Below are 16,245 nucleotides of genomic sequence, written 5' to 3'. Positions count from 1 at the left end.
AAAAATTATAATATTTTTCAAATTCTTGGATAATCATGATAGAATTTTTTGTAATTCATCCTAATTTTAATTAAAATAAAAGGCATCGAGGTTTAGTGCCTTGATTTATTGTAGACTTCAGTAATGCACTCTTTTTTTTAGTTATCGAGATTTCTCCACTTTGATCGAGTCCTTTTACGGCCATTTGATAGCAGATTACTTGTAATTTGTTAACAAATGGAGAATTTAAAAGACAGAACCAGAGAAAAAGACGAGGAAAATAGATGCGTGTTTCAGAATTAGCGGTCAAAGTTTTCTTTGGTCCTTGTACTTTCTAAATGATCACTTACTGGTCCATTTTGTTTTCAGGATTTTAATTTTGGTATGAAATTTATTTTTGACAGATTTGAACCCAAGAAGATTTTAAAATTCAAGTTGATTTTGGATTTTTAATTAGTTTTAAGGTTATTTAAGACTATAAATGGGTTTATCAAAGTATTTAGAGTGTTTTCAAGGTTTTATGAATTAAAAAAAAAGGTTGAAAATCAAATTTAGGCACAAAATAACCATGGCTCGATTTCTTGGTGACCTTACGGTTGCCGGAAATTAAACTAGTCGTCGACAAGATTTTTTAAAATAAAAATAAAGAATGGACAGCACACTGTCTGCCTTTTAATATAATGAAAATATCAAGAGACTTGGTGCATGAGCCAAGCCTTTTTTATGAACATGAGCTCGTGCTTGGCCTGATTTTTTTTTTTTTCTCTTCTGTATTTATTTTTATGCATTTTACACTTTGTAAAAAAAAATTATTAAATAACATCAAAAATATTTTTTTTAATGATATCATAGCCTTTTTTATTTAACTTGAAAAAAATTATGTTGGTCTTTATTTCTCCAATCTAATGCACCTGTCCTGATTTTTCTTTTCTGTCTTAAAAAAAAAATGTTATTTCATGCAAAAAGTGTCTCATGCCCTGCCTGGTTGTCCTCTGATTAAACGAGGAATAATTTTAAGAATAAAAGGTTATTAAATTTAGTGGGATGATATCCAATGTTAATGTTTAACAAGTCAATTTAATTTAATTTAGATTTTGTTTTTATTTTTTTAATTAAATATTTTTAGTTTTAGTTTTTCCTTCTGATAATAAATTAACTATAAATTGAGCATTATTTTTTTAATTTATTTTTTTATAGGATTATTACATGTTCATAAAATGAATTGAAAGTTTATTTATTTAGTTTAAGTTGATACATGTCAATTCAATATATTTCTGTCTTGAAATTTTATTGTTTTAATATTTAAAAAATATATCATTAAATACATATCATATTTTACTTTCATGATTAAAAATTAATACACCATCCTTTTAATATATATTTTTAAAAAATAGATATGACAAACCATGATTTTTCCTTACAAGTGGGCCAGGGTAGCACAAATCCAAGCCCACTCATGATTTCATCTTAAGCTCGGTTTAGATATCAATTAGGATAGAAATATTTCAAGGGTAACTAGAGGGCCAGGCTTGATTGTTGAAAAGTTACGATGTAAAAATTAAATCCAAACAAATAGGGGGAAATAACAAAAAATATTTTTTTATTAAATAATTTCCTAATTAAGTCCAAGAAACAATGGCCAAGGAGAGGATTTTTTAATATATTTAATTAGCTTTTTAAAATAAAAAACAAATAAAACAAAAACAAAAAACATATTTAATTTACGCATATATATATATATATAAAGCTTTACACAAGAATGAAGTAAATCAATTTTATAATAAAAAATTTTATTACTTAAAATCTTCATTCCTTACCTATAAAAACACCCAAACCCTCCAGACATGAAAGAACACAACACTCCCTGTCTCTCTTTCTCTAGAGCACGCACTCTCGAAAAAGAAAAGAAACGAAAAAGAGCTACTCTCTATCCATCTCGACCACATGACTCGGCCTTTCAGGCTCCTAAACTCTGACATGAACTCTTCGGCGACCACCACTGGGTCGCCCCCACAACCACCAGCCACGTTGGACCCAGACTTCATGGTCATACTAGCAGCACTTCTCTGCGCTCTAATTTGTGTTCTTGGCCTAATCGCTGTAGCTCGCTGCGCTTGGCTCCGCCGCTTATCATCCCATACTCCAGCACCACCAGCTCCTCTCCCTCCTCCTTCCGTCGCCAACAAGGGGTTGAAAAAGAAAACCCTCCGCTCCCTCCCCAAACAAACCTTCTCTGAAGATTCGGCCGGAAAATCCTCCGACTGTGCAATATGTTTAACGGAATTCTCAGTTGGAGATGAAATCCGTGTGTTGCCTCAGTGTGGACATGGTTTTCACGTGGCTTGTATTGACACGTGGTTGGGGTCTCACTCTTCGTGCCCTTCTTGCCGTCAGATTTTGATGGTTGCCAGGTGTCAGAAGTGCGGGGGTTTGCCTTCAGGTTCGAGTTCTATTAGTGGCGGTGGTGGGGCTGAAACTGAGGCTGGACTCAAGGAGAGTGAAGATGTTGCAAATAGGTTCTTGCCGTAGCTTAGCTAGCTTATTTAAAATATTAGTTTTATATATAAAAAAATTATAGCTAGCAATGTAATCTTGTTACTGATTAACTGTGATATTAATCAATTCAGGATTGTAAGCTAATGTTATTTATATTAGGATAGTGGCTGTATGGTAATTTGATGTGTGTTGTTTTTTAATTAAATTGTATTAAAATAATATATATATATATATATATTAAAATAAAAAATATCTAAAAAATATTAATATAATGTTTTTTTCTGAGAAAAATAATTTAAAAAATAATTGAAAAAAAATGGAAGATGGGATTGTCATTACAAGGAGAATATTTATGAATGAATGCCTGTGTAAATTTTAAAATTTTGCCAACATAAAAACAAGGGTTTAATGCGAGCAAGAAAAAAAAAATATTTAATTTTAATTATTTGTTTCATGCGAGTGAATATCGAGTTCGAGATGAATTCATATTCCAAATTTAAGTTTATCTATAGAGAAAAGGAAGGTAATGATTGAGGGAATCCATCATTTTTTGTTTTTCCCGTCTTTGAATGGATGGGAATTATTTTGTTATTTGAAAGCAGTAGTTATGATATTATTCCAACTTGTTAAATCGAGGGTAGACTAGAAGGTTGAAAATAGAATCAGGAAATAAAATAAATAAATAACAAAAGACAAGCTAGAAGTTGTTTGAAGGAGAGGAATCCAGTAGAAGAGGGGCACCTGTCAAACATTAGCCATCAAATATCCACCACTTGAGTTCTGGCCTGCGCTGACGAGATGCTTGCTCTGCTTTCAAAGACCCGGAGCAGTAGCAAAACAGCGATTGTTAAAACTTAAAACGAGCTGTCTGAAATCCGACCCGATTTTACAGGTGAATCCGATGCTCCATTGATTTTACAGGCTGCATAGGACACAACCCGATCAAACTCAAGTAAGGGTTTAACTAGTTACCCGATCAACCCTGCCGTATCTTGATCTAATTTAAAAAATACATTAAAATGTATATCTCGTGTCATGCAGGATAATGAACTAGATCAAGATTAATAATTTATTAATAAATATATAGTTAATTTATCGAACTTATAATATCTATCTCATGTAGGATAATGAGCTAGGTCAAGATTAATAATTTATTTTTGGTTAAAATAATGATGTTAGAAAGGTGAAATCTAATGGCCCTTTTAACCTCATTAAAGGACCACTTAATTGGGAAGTTCAGGGAGAATTTGTTATTCTCTAGTTCATAGAAAATACTTGATATTGTGATAAATAATTTTTTATTTTAAAATGTTTTAAAATTTTTTTTGCATTGATATAAAATTATCATAAAACATTATTAAAAAAAATTTTCAAACTAAAAATACTTTAAAAAAACACATAAATATATAGGATTTTAGTAGAGGAGGAGCCGTGAAAAAATCAAGAAGTAAATCATATTACTTTGTCCCAATTCTAAAGTGGGATGTTTGATTGTATATATCATCCATCGCCTTCGTTGACAAAACCACAAGATTGAAAGCAAACATGAATAGGTTAATAAATATGATAATCCTTGGATCAACAATGGCGTCAGAAAGTGGCAACCGCGAAATTAAGTGCAATACATGTATCCCAAGGCTCGTACAAGATAAGTAGAGAATTGTCTTGTCATCGAACGAAGGAGGAGCCATTGTGCTGGAGGATGAGAATGAGAGAGATTGCAAGTGCTCGGACTACGTAAGGCCATAAATGAAAACTTCGGTTACTAGTGATTTGATTTTAATACTTTGATTGAGTTGTTTTTTGTTTAAAGAAAGGTTATGATTATATTTGAAGACATATAATTCTTAATTTAAATTATTTTTTTCACATTTTAAATTCTGATTTATTTAAAAATTTTAAAAAACTCATCTCTTAACTTATATATTATAGCGAATACTTAAATAGCGAATAAAAAACATAATATCTAAAGATGTGATTATATTTGAATCGGTGATGTAAGTTCTCTAGAACATCATCATGTGTTCTCTCCTTGTTGCTTATATATATATCTTCTTCTCCAACACTAACTTTAAAGAATTTAAATAAATGAATCCTTTTTTTAATGCACAAAACCAACACAAGAATGGGCACTCACGACTTTAAAAAATAAAAATTTATTGACATACAATCTCATTAAAAAAAAAAACGAATAAAAAAAGGGCAAAGCATGTATTTCTTATTGTTTGCGGCCATGGTAACGATAGAGTCAACAAACCCACTCACTGACTATCAAGAAATTAATGGCCAATAAAATAATCTCTTTAAGATATGATTAAATATTCACTAAATAAATAAATGTTCACGTAAAGAAGCTCATTTATATAGAAATATGCGATCATCCTCTTTCTTGTCTTTACCTTGTAAAGATGTTGTTAGTCCACAATATGGTAATGGCAATATTTCTTATATGTATATATTCCACGAAATGAACCGTTTATTCCCTTTTACTTGGAGCCGTTCAATAAAATAAACCTCCACTCCACGAATCACAAAAGTGATACTAAGTCTTTCAAGTATGGTGATATAATTTATTTTTAGGTTATTTTTTAATTTATATTTTTTCTCTTTTAAAAAAAATAAAAAAATAAAAAATATTATCAAAAAATATAATAGTAAAAAAAAGGAAGCTAGAGCACCCAAAAAATAACTAAAATTTGATTAAGGAGGTTTAAAAATACAAAAATTAAAATTTGATAGTATTTTGTTGATTAATGAGAGCCATGTTGATAAAAAAATTCAATTTGAGAAAAAAAATCCAAAATCAAGTGTTTATAGACTCAATTAAATGTTATTAAAGGTTTAATTGAATTTATAGAGGGTTTGATTGCAAGAAACATTAATTTTGGAGTTAATTTAGGCTTTAATTAGAAGAAATTAAAGTTCTGGGATCGTATTATAATTTTTGATAGTTAATTTGGTCAAACTAGGGGCTTGATTGCATAAATGTAGTTTGATGACCAATGAGAAACTTAATTGAAGAATCCGAAACCAAGAATCAAACTAGAAAAGGCGCGTAAATAGAAGAGTTGTAATTAAATCAAATCAAGGGTGAGATTGAAAAAATTAGAAGTTTATTAATCAATTTAGAGTCAAATCACATAAATTCAAAATTAAGAACCAATGTGAAAAGGGCAACCACCTTCAGGGCCAGTAATTGAATTTGATAGGGATGTAATTGAATTGATTTTTAAAATTAAAATTAAAATTGAAGATTTGATTGAACAAATCACAAATTGAGGATGAATGTGAACTCTGACATGTTTTTGTCATTTTTTTTCTTTTAAATAAAATGACGTGTTTTATTCAAAATAGTGTCATTTCAAACACTGTTCACGTAAACCGCCAACAGTTGTGTCCTGCCACCTCCACCATTGCCAGCAGCACTGTGAGCTATTGCAAGTCAGCTTTCTTTCCTCTCTTCCTCCACCTCTTTTTTTTTTTTTTTCTGCATCAACTTAAAAAAATTTGAAAAAAAAATATTTTTGTGCATAAGCCTAAACTATTGCAAGTCAGCTTTCTTTCCTCTCTTTCTCCACCTCTTTCTTTTTTTTCTGCATCAACTTAAAAAAATTTGAAAAAAAAATATTTTTGTACATAAGCCTAAATGTCTCAAAGCTAAAAAATTATATTGTGTTTTTCATACACTAAAAAATAATGTTTTAACATGCATTTTGACTTTAATAACTAGCTTATTAAAGTCAAGAGAACATTGAAAATTAAAAAAAAAAGTATTTTACATGCATTTTGACTTTAATAACTAGCTTATTAAAGTTAAGAGAACATTGAAAATTTAAAAAAATATATATATATATTTTATTTGTCTTTTAGTATCCGAGGTACGACATTACATGTAATACTTATTCAAAATATTAAATTTTTTTCAGACGTTAGAACGGTTAGGTTTTACTCCATTAAGATAAGATCATCCTTATTGTAGAAAGCTTTTTTTAAATCATAGATAAATAGAACTAACAATTAGAAAACACGACCAAACCTTAAACTTTGATAAAACAAATAATTCTCTTGGTTTAATGAGAAGAGAGTCACAACAGTCACAAGACTTGGAAAAGGGAATAATAATTCTCTTGGAATTTTTCTTTATATGCCTAAGTTAACTTGGATTAAGTCTGGGACTCTGGGCTAACTTAGACTTGGATTTGAACTAAAAATTTGGGTCTTATATATACTTTATATGTTTATATTTAATAAGTATAAATACCAATAATATTAAAGTGATAAATACATTATAAAATTGAAATTAACTTCATTACTTTAACTCAATTTAGTATTGCTCTAAACTTTTTATCATATACAAAGATTTTATATATTTATAGTAATTTATATAAATAAAACTAAATTATAATTTTTTTTTACAACTTATAAATAATAAATTAAAAAAATATTATATTTTATTGTATTAATTTGTACTCCTATGACAAATAATGTTAGCTCCACCGCTGCCCTTGGAAGTTATCATTTTTATTTTCTTATGATTATAAGTCGTGGGATCATGTGTAGAGCACAATTACCGCTAACTATAAACTATCCGCGGTCATGTATAAAATTACTAATTTTATGTCAAATTTTTGGATTCAATGAATGTATCTCTTATTTTTTAAACTATCATGAATATTTTAATAATTTAATGTTCTGATGGGATCTAAGAATAGAGTAAAACATTAGCGGCAAACCTGGGTGTTTTTTTTTATATATAAATAAATTTTAATTTTATGAATTATAATGTATATTTCAATATTTTTTCTGGGATTCTTTTAAGAATTGAATAAAATATCAGAGGCTAATCTGAGTTTTCCGTAGAAAATTAATGGAATGCACTTGCTGCTATGAAAAACTGCCATGATTATTAGACTTGGATTAATAAAAATGAAGAGCCAAAAAACGAAAATGACAAAAGCTGGGAATTGAACCCGACGTGAATCGAACACGCAACCTTCTGATCTGGAGTCAGACGCGCTACCATTGCGCCACGGATCCACTAGCTGTTTGCTTTGCGGATAAATAATATTAAAACAAGTAACGGGGCAGTTTGGGATTTGCTGCTGAGTTATGGTATAATCAATCGAAGCTGAGTTGATTATGAAATTGAAATTGTTGATGCTCCTAAAACCCTTTTGAAAATGAAAACAACATCATCAGTCTCGACTCCGCAATTTCACTCTTTCTCTATCCAGGTAGTTATTAGTGATTATTATTATTATTATTATTCAATCTTAATGCTAAATTTTCCCCAATTATAGCATATAGTGTAGTGTACTTTGATGGTGTTTGATTATCTGATGATGTCATGTAGCCGCAGTCATCGTTATGGGCATCAAAACACCGGTTTTCTCCGAATGTAGTGAAACTCAGGAGGGATTTTGTCTTGTCTTTTTCACTACCCAATTGCAATCGAGTTTTGCTAATTAATCCAAAGTTTCGATTTAGAGCTGCAATTAATAATGATAATGATAATGATAATTCGTCGAATCCCGAAGACGAAGAGGTCGAGGACCAGGAGGAGCAATGCATTCGAGACACGGGAAAAGCAGTGGTCAACAAGAGTGAGAGCGGGACCACTGCACTACTGGATTGGAAAAAATACCCAATTTCCAAATTTCAGGGAATGATTACCACTCTCCCTTCTTTTGTTTTTGTGGTGAGTTTTCTAGTTTGTTTGAATCATCGAATTGCTCTACTGGGAATGTGTGTTTTTATAGTCTTGGAAATGCTTATAAGTATTGGCAAAATGTGGAAATTTTGTTTTCGTGGCGAGTTTTCTAGTTTTATTGAATCATCGACGAATTCGATGATTGCTCTCAATGGAAATGCTTTTATGTTTTGGCAAAATTTGGAATTTTTTTTTGTGGTGAGTCCTCTGTACTTATTGAATCCTCATCGAATACGAATTTCTCTCAATGGAAGCATGATTGTGTTGTCTGTTTTTATAGTCTTGGAAATGCTTGCATGTTCTGGAAAAATGTGGATTTTTTACTGTTTCTTGCTGAGTGATAGGAACTGGGTAGGCATCTTGAATGAACTCAGCAGGCATTAACACAATATCTACCTTTTAGCAGCTAAAATGTGAAACCAAAACTTCTGTTTGGATTTGTTAACTAGGTTAGCATTTTCAGGTTATTTGCTACTTTGAGTCTTTGATTATCTGCAAGTAGTTGTAATTTGTAATTGGAAGTGAGAAGGGGTACGACATGCTTCTAAATGTGATCGATCCAGTGGCAATTCTTGTTTGCTGCTGTGATTTTTTGAGAATAGGTTGTTAGTCTGTCTTTGATGAAAAGATCATGTGATCATAATGGGTATTTTGGCATTCTAAATATAGATTATTCTGCTCTTGCTTTTTACTAATAGTGGATTCTTGATTTCATCAGATGAAAAGAGGTGCTGGAAACAATTTTGTAATATGGCTATGTATTGCTACTGCATTTTTGGTTGTTTTTGTGAGAGTATACATGATTAGGAAGTCAACGCCAAGCCGTCCTGGCTCTGTAGCTGATCTTGTTAGACGTGGCCAGCTTAGAGCGGATAGAAGAGGCATGTATGATTTCAATCCCCAATACTTTCTCCTATTGTCCTCTGCATTGTTTCTGTACACATTGTTGAACGATTATTTTACTGTGGTTTGAATGTTACTTTCTATTCCTGAAGAAGGATTGCCATTGCATGGTCTTTATTTGTAGAAACTAATTTGCTTCAACTCCCCTCCCCTTTTTTTCTCAATTAGTTGCAAGAATCACACTTCATGCTAATCTTTAGTTATCACGTGCTGATTGAATGATAATAATGTGGTTTTAATGTGAAATCTCTTATACACAGATCAAATCCTCTCAAATATGAGGATCCGTTCAATAATCCATTGGTTAAAGTTGGCAAGAGCAATTCAACCATTGAGATATTTGGAAAGGTTTATCACTTAGCCCCAGTTACTCTAACGGAAGAGCAACAAGCCATCCATCAGAGAAGGAGATCGCGAGCATACCAGTGGAAAAGACCAACCATTTTCCTTAAAGAAGGGGATCCAATACCTCCAGATGTTGACCCTGACACAGTCAGATGGATTCCTACAAATCATCCTTTTGCAACCACTGCTAGTGACATTGACGAAGACTTGGCTCAAAACAATGTATATCAAAAGCATGGTGTTCCATTCCGTATAAAAGCTGAGCATGAGGCACTACAAAGAAAACTAGAAGCACTACAACATGTAAGCACTTCAAAGATTTGTGCATTTAATGCCTTGATAATTTACAAATAGAAAGGGAAGAACGTATTCTCTGCAGTGAGAAGTGCATTCCCCAAAACAACTATTTAAGAAAACATGCTGCTTGGCCTATTCCTAATTTTGGAAAATTCTGAGGACCCCAAAGCACCAGGTTTTTGCCATATTGTCCTTATGCTTTTGACAGCTATTGTACATGTGCCATTATATGAAGCTAGCAGGAACTAGCAGGAAATTAACTTAGCCGATCCATGCATATATCCCATTTCTGTATGGTCCTGCACTACTCTCTAGCATAATGTTTCTGATTTCGTTGCTGGATATATTTCCCCTCTGTGCTCCATACTGCACTTGCCTCTGAACTTTATTTTACTGTTTGTTTGCAGGAGCAAAAACTCAATAAATTAGTCATTGACACCGGAAATGCTAAAGAATTTGAGAGACCATTGAGGTTTAATCCAAATTCAAATGAGCTTGTCGAACAGAACCCCTTTAATAGTCAATCTGGCGATTCTAAGCCTTCAAAATCAGATCGTGCCCCGAATCCTTTTAACAGCAGTTCATCCTCAGAGGAAATGCAGAAGCCCTAAACTACTCAATATTAATATCATTTGTATCATTTGTCAAATATGTTTATTCTGCGACTTGCTATGGATTTTTTTAGTCTTGCCATACATATCTGGATATTTGCTTGAAATTACCAGAGAAATTTTGATGTCAATTTACTGTAGTCCAGTTTGTTGTACAAAACTTGAGGTTGGGCTGTGAATAGACCGGTAGGTCTGCATCCGACTTTATTTTGTTTGCACATTCCCATCATAGAATGCTGACGTCACAGTCCTTATCTGGAAGCTCTGCTCCCAAAATTGGGCACTAGCAGCAATGAATGTTTATGTTTATTGATGTGATGCATAAAAGCCAGATGGTCTCTGTAAATGTTGTAGTTGTGGTCTTCGGCTAGTAGCTTGCCATCAATTAGAAGATCTCATTGATTAATTTAAAGGCCGGATTATTCATTTGCAAGTTCTAGTATTTAAACATTCCAATCTCAATATTTCTTTCATGCAAGACATCGCACAACTGGGGGCCTTTCCTTTTTAAACCTCAAAAATGAATGCAAACTAATTAAATCCTAACAAAAACAACCAGCAAATGCATCGAGTTTTCCTGAATCATTCCTTCTTGGCAGCAGCAGCAGCTTGTCTGGCGCCAACAGCAAAGAACTCTGTAATGACTTCAAGAGGCATTCCTTTGGTCTCAGGGACCTTCAAGAAAACAAAGATCCAAGAGATTGCGCACACAACAGCATAAATGCCAAAGATACCGACTAGACCAATCGAGCTAAGCATCACAGGCAGTGTGTAGGTGACAATGATGTCTCCAATCCAGTAAACCATGGCACAAATGGCAATGCAGAGGCCTCGGACTCTTGTGGGGAAGATCTCTGAGCAGAGGATATTAGGAATTGGTCCATAAGCAGACACAAAACAGCAGATGAATATGATAACACAAGCAGTTAAAATTGCAGCATTGACCACTGAGCTCACAGTCACTAGTTCAAAAATAATTAAGACGATGAGGGAAAGTATCAGCACAGGAATTGTGGTAAGTAGGAGCGTCCTGAAACAAGGAGAGGAAGAGATTAGTAAACATGCAAGTCACAAATAGATATAAACGTTGATAGACACAACATAAGAGCAGGCACCCCCTCCCCATATATATATAAAAAGATTGTGCGATTCTTCTTATGAAAATCATACAGGATGTTCTCATTCGCCAAAATTTGAACATTACATCTCCCACTTCAATCGTTGAGTGAGGGGAAACAATGATGCATTGAACAGGTGATGGTACCTCCCAAAACTGAAACTGATCCCTTCGAAATGAAAAGGGATAAGAACTGATCCCTTTGGAATGAAAAGGGATAACAGACAAGTTTCTTTTTTAGGCAACTGGGCAGTAGAAGGAAGAGTTTTCTTGCTAGTCTGTTCCAAAACAAAAGATGGAATGAAGAAAGGAAATCACCTTCTCCCCGCGATATCCATGAGCCTCATCGCTACACCTATGCATGGAAGCATAAGAAAGTTTGTAAATGCGCTTATAAGGAATGAAGCAGAGGTAGTGCTGAGGCCCAGGTTTGCAAGAAGAACCGAAACACCTGCCTTTTCAAGAATTTGAGGGGTGTAGTATAGAACTCCATTTATGCCAGCAAACTACATGCAAATTTGAAAAAAAAAAAAAAAAACCCAGCTATTAACAACATAAATCACAATATGATTTTGGTCAAAATGAGAGAACCAGGATATTAAACCCGACATAAATGTGGATTAGAATGGATTGAGAACTTAAATTTAATTCAATTAACTGAGAGAGAGAGAGCAAAAGATAACAAATGAAGTCATGGGCTACCTGCTGAAGTAATTGAATTCCAATCCCAACAAACAATGCATGCTTAACTCCAGGTTCAAGCAGAGCGGTCCAAATTGGAGCTTTTGTAGCTGTTTGAGATGGGTGAACCATTGCGGGTCCAACTGGATGCTGGTCCATAAGCTCCTTTGAATAAAGAGCAGGCTGGCTTACCAGAGCAGCAGCCTGGATGTACTCACCTTCTTCAGGAACATCACCACCAGGAAGCGAAACAAGAGACCCGCGTCGGGATCCAGGAACTCCTCCTTGGTGCAGATAAATCCTTTTAAATCCCCCTTCCTTCTTTCCATCCTCACCTTCCCTCTCAGACCATTTCCATGCCAACTGCCAACCCCCACCAATGCCAGTACCGTCAACTGCATCCCCAGCTCCTTGCATTAGACTGCTATGCCGTCTCATGCTCAGAACACTGCCATGGGAGGTTGGGTGGGCCATATCCTTTTCCATGCTTGTTGTCTGGCGTGAGATTAGTGGACTCTGCAAATTGTCATCGGAATCCCCACCACCAGCCTCTGATGTGTAGCCCTCACCTTCTCTTTGTACACTCTCTTCATCCCATTGCTCGGTCCTAAAGTGAGGTTCTGCTGTACTAAACATGCTGCCAAAATTAGGGAAAAGCATGCTTCGCATGCTTCTTGTCTCAGGGAGCTTTTCATGAACACTACCAAAAAGAGTCACAAGAGGGTCCATAAGAGGCACGCCTTGGCTCACCATGCTTCCATGGCGTGATGCAAGAGCAAGAGAACTCTGTCCAGTAACGGGTTTAGCAACCCAGGAAAGGCCTTCTTCAGGTCCGTATAACTTGATTTTGTCTTTATCAACAGTGGGTTCTTGACCATTAGCGAGTTCATCAGCAGGGCCTATTATGTACTCTTCTATGGATGTTTCACCCCCGATACCAAGACCTTCAGCCAGTAAAGCCATCTCACCTGTGCATCATAGAAGCTTTAGCAAAAGCCACATACGCGAGTTTTATAAGCTTCTTATGCAAAAGGAGAAGCCTAAATTCCTACCATTGGAAATTCACCAAACAAAAAATCTGAATACTATTAAAAACATTTACATATTATGCTCAAGTTTATGGACACTGAATCCTGAAAAGAAATGAACTCTCAACAGTGAAATAGTTTTACTCCCTCCTATCAAGTTAAGCTCCTCAGCAATTTAAAGTATAATCGGCAGATAAAGTTATATACCTCAACTCTCTCCAAAACAATAGGTCGGGTTTTAAGGATACCAAACAGGGATGTAAATTGATTGGAACTCTACCATTAAAATAAAAAAAGGGCCTCCAACAATATGGTTTTCACAATTCCACAGAGACCATTGCTGAGAAAAACAGAATGACTCCCTCAAAACCACTTCAAAGTTAACTTACAGGGCAAGATTAGCATGCATCAAAAGCTTCTAGATTTATCATGTATAACAAAGAAGTCAAGCTGACCGATGAAAACATAGATGTTTAAGTTAGCTGCATGTGTAAAGTTGGGTAATTCAAAAATCCGTTCCCAGTGAATTACACATACTGTCATCAGTCATGGAAATTCTTCAACATGCATTCAAGCTAATGATTCAAACAAACTACCATTTGAGTTAGCAAGATCCAGCATCTTGTCTAAAACAAGAAAGACCATGCTATTGTCTCAGCCCATAATCTAAATTTCTATACCTTCTTTCAGAAGAAAAAAGAAAGAGAAAAAGAACAGCAGTGAAAGAATAATGCGTGAACCTGAAACATCTTCCCTGCCACGCAATCTCTGGAGAACCCGCTTTGCCTCAAGCATCTTTCCTTTACTCACAAGCCATCGAGGAGATTCAGGCAAGTAAAACACTGTGAGTGCAAAATATAGTAAAGAAGGAATGGAAAGTATTCCAAGCATCAACCTCCAACTAGGTGAAGCTGTCAACGACATCCCAAAAATCATACAGTATGACAGAAACATGCCACCTGAACCAGCAAACTGAGGCAGAGTATTTAACATTCCCCTTATATCTGATGGGGCAGTCTCAGATATATAGACCGGAACAAGAGTAACTGCTAAACCAATGCCAAATCCATCTAACAGTCTTCCTATGCACAGGACGTAAACATTGGGTGACCAAAACATTACCAAACCACTGACAAAGTAGAGAACGGATGAGATTATTAGCATTGGACGCCGACCGAGCCAATCCGATATGGGTCCTGAGCATGTTGTGATAGCAGCTGCTCCAATAAGTGACATGGCCACAACAAGACCTTCCACACTTGCTTGCAACTTGAGGTCTTTATTGACGTAAATGATAGCACCTGAAAACATAGAAACAAGATTACAGAACTGCATCCATTCTCTAGTTCAACACCGAGACCTCTTATTCAACACCAAAAGTGTGAGATAAGAATAATATAGAAACAACCAACTCAAAAGAGAAAATGTTCTAACTGGAAGCCTTGGAACCATCCGCCATTGACAACAAATCTCAATAGTTTCAATCTTTACAATTTTAAGTTTTTAATTTTAAACATTCCCATCCAACATTTCTTGGTCCACATCAAAAGGTTGAATAGATGAGAAATTTAAAGAGAAGTACCAGCAATGGTAGCATTATCCCATCCTTGCAAGAAGTTACCAATGCAAGCAGCAATAGCCACTAGTGCTGCTCCCTTCATGTTTTAACCAATGAATCAAGTCCTCAATTTCCAAGTAACCTGTAAAAAGACAAGAACCCAGATAAACCAATCAAACAACAAGCACCACAGATCCAATACCGTATCTAATCGATATATTCAAACAAGCAATGAAAAAACCACACATTCACTCATTTAAGAAAGAAACACATGACCGTCCAAAATCATCAGCAAATAAAAGATTCAAGAAAGATGAGATTTTTATAGATTGCTTACCTCTTGAAGATGAGGTTCAGCTTGACACTGAGATACGGGGTTTTACAAGTAAACAAGGAACAAAAGCTGGTTTAAAAGAAACAGAGGAACACAGAACAGTGATCCTTAAAAGTAGAGCCTGATATCAGTGAATGATCTTGGATTGTAATAGTAAAAAAGAAGCGAAAATATCAGGCAAAGTGCGTTAACTGAACTGGCAGTTTTTCCACTTAGATACAACAAATGACAAACAAAAAAGAAGATAGGTTCAAAAACTGAGGAGAAGTGACTTATATACTCATAATTTGACAGATGGAGTGAACAACAAAGAACCCAGCTTTTAAGCTGACACTGATATTAGACCCCCCTTTCTCCCACCAACCCTTCAACGCTTACACCATACCTCTAAAAAATTCTCTCACCCACTTCATTGAGTTAATTTTTTTTTTTAAAGTTCCTCTCATTGCTCCAGATACCGATTTCACCAGAAAAAGGTTTTGATTTTTTTGAAAGGGGATAGATTTGAGGAGAAAAAATGTGTTTAGACTTTAGAATTCAAGAAATTGAGTGAAAAAAGGAAAATTTTAGTGAGTTGAGTAAAAACTAAAGAAGGGTCAGTCTGGAACATAACGTATATACTCCGTGTGGACCCATCAAGTGTTCATGTTTCTTCTTCTTCTTGTTTTTTCTTAAATATTTGTTGATTTGGTTTTGTTATTCTAATAAATAATAATTGAATGTGGTCAAGCTCTGTACTGTGCTATACCTGTAAGAATTGGAGTTCTACCATTGGGGATGGACAAAATATTTTTCTTTTCTACTAATTTTTATGATTTGTGTTTTAATTATATTGAGTTTGTCAAGAAATTCCAACTTTCCCTTTTTGGAGACATGAAAGTGAGATCCCATCATCTTTCCATTCATCACCCGACCTTTCTACAACTGACTTTTTCTCTCCATTTGGAGGTGGATGCTTACCTTTTATGAATTCTTTCCCTAATAATTTCTCGAATCTTTGTGGTCATTGTCTGGTCCCAAAAGTTGCTGAATCATTGCGTGATTTTGTGGCCAGTCAAAAGAAAGTAGATTCAACTCAGAAAAGGAATTAACTGTGGAATGGCCGCATTGTGTGAGAAATTCTTTTACGAGGAACACTAAGTTATTTGTTCTGTGCCCTCGAGCCTTTGTTATTTGTTGGCATATC

The 16,245-nt window shown here is 34.4% G+C and overlaps 3 protein-coding genes and 1 non-coding gene across 4 annotated transcripts; 2 read left to right on the top strand and 2 right to left on the bottom strand.

The window, feature by feature from the left end:
- Nucleotides 1-1,772: 1,772 nt before the first annotated feature.
- Nucleotides 1,773-3,191, top strand: LOC105137209 (RING-H2 finger protein ATL8). Its single transcript, XM_011042874.1, has 2 exons — nucleotides 1,773-2,666; nucleotides 3,125-3,191. The coding sequence occupies exon 1, from the start codon at nucleotides 1,924-1,926 to the stop codon at nucleotides 2,506-2,508; it is 585 nt and encodes a 194-aa protein (XP_011041176.1). The 5' UTR covers nucleotides 1,773-1,923; the 3' UTR covers nucleotides 2,509-2,666; nucleotides 3,125-3,191.
- A 4,249-nt stretch (nucleotides 3,192-7,440) lies between these two features.
- TRNAW-CCA (transfer RNA tryptophan (anticodon CCA)) lies at nucleotides 7,441-7,512 on the bottom strand. The gene has a single exon. It is a non-coding gene; the product is annotated as a tRNA-Trp (tRNA).
- Nucleotides 7,513-7,527: 15 nt separating this feature from the next.
- LOC105137208 (uncharacterized) lies at nucleotides 7,528-10,602 on the top strand. The gene is made up of 5 exons (XM_011042873.1): nucleotides 7,528-7,709; nucleotides 7,829-8,173; nucleotides 8,904-9,070; nucleotides 9,349-9,736; nucleotides 10,138-10,602. Exons 1-5 carry the CDS (start codon nucleotides 7,656-7,658, stop codon nucleotides 10,339-10,341), a joined length of 1,158 nt encoding a protein of 385 aa, XP_011041175.1. The 5' UTR covers nucleotides 7,528-7,655; the 3' UTR covers nucleotides 10,342-10,602.
- A 114-nt stretch (nucleotides 10,603-10,716) lies between these two features.
- Nucleotides 10,717-15,666, bottom strand: LOC105137207 (monosaccharide-sensing protein 2-like). The gene is made up of 6 exons (XM_011042872.1): nucleotides 15,063-15,666; nucleotides 14,750-14,867; nucleotides 13,908-14,468; nucleotides 12,161-13,107; nucleotides 11,777-11,964; nucleotides 10,717-11,371 (listed from the first exon to the last, which is right to left on the bottom strand). The coding sequence occupies exons 2-6, from the start codon at nucleotides 14,826-14,828 to the stop codon at nucleotides 10,924-10,926; spliced, it is 2,223 nt and encodes a 740-aa protein (XP_011041174.1). The 5' UTR covers nucleotides 14,829-14,867; nucleotides 15,063-15,666; the 3' UTR covers nucleotides 10,717-10,923.
- Nucleotides 15,667-16,245: the final 579 nt, after the last annotated feature.

Source organism: Populus euphratica, unplaced genomic scaffold (assembly GCF_000495115.2).
Source record: "Populus euphratica unplaced genomic scaffold, PopEup_1.0 scaffold65.1, whole genome shotgun sequence".
In the NCBI taxonomy this organism is placed as follows: Eukaryota; Viridiplantae; Streptophyta; class Magnoliopsida; order Malpighiales; family Salicaceae; genus Populus; species Populus euphratica.
This window is presented reverse-complemented; position numbering and strand designations above follow the sequence as displayed.

Bases quoted from the DNA above. Each gene is read 5' to 3' on its own strand.
- LOC105137207 (XM_011042872.1), bottom strand. From the start codon at position 14,828: ATGAAGGGAGCAGCACTAGTGGCTATTGCTGCTTGCATTGGTAACTTC. The intron at 14,469-14,749 runs GTACTTCTCTTT...CTATGTTTTCAG, and splicing joins GGATAATGCTACCATTGCTG to GTGCTATCATTTACGTCAAT. The intron at 13,108-13,907 runs GTTCACGCATTA...TATGATGCACAG, and splicing joins TGGCAGGGAAGATGTTTCAG to GTGAGATGGCTTTACTGGCT.
- LOC105137208 (XM_011042873.1), top strand. From the start codon at position 7,656: ATGAAAACAACATCATCAGTCTCGACTCCGCAATTTCACTCTTTCTCT. The intron at 8,174-8,903 runs GTGAGTTTTCTA...TGATTTCATCAG, and splicing joins TCCCTTCTTTTGTTTTTGTG to ATGAAAAGAGGTGCTGGAAA. The intron at 9,737-10,137 runs GTAAGCACTTCA...GTTTGTTTGCAG, and splicing joins AACTAGAAGCACTACAACAT to GAGCAAAAACTCAATAAATT.
- LOC105137209 (XM_011042874.1), top strand. From the start codon at position 1,924: ATGACTCGGCCTTTCAGGCTCCTAAACTCTGACATGAACTCTTCGGCG.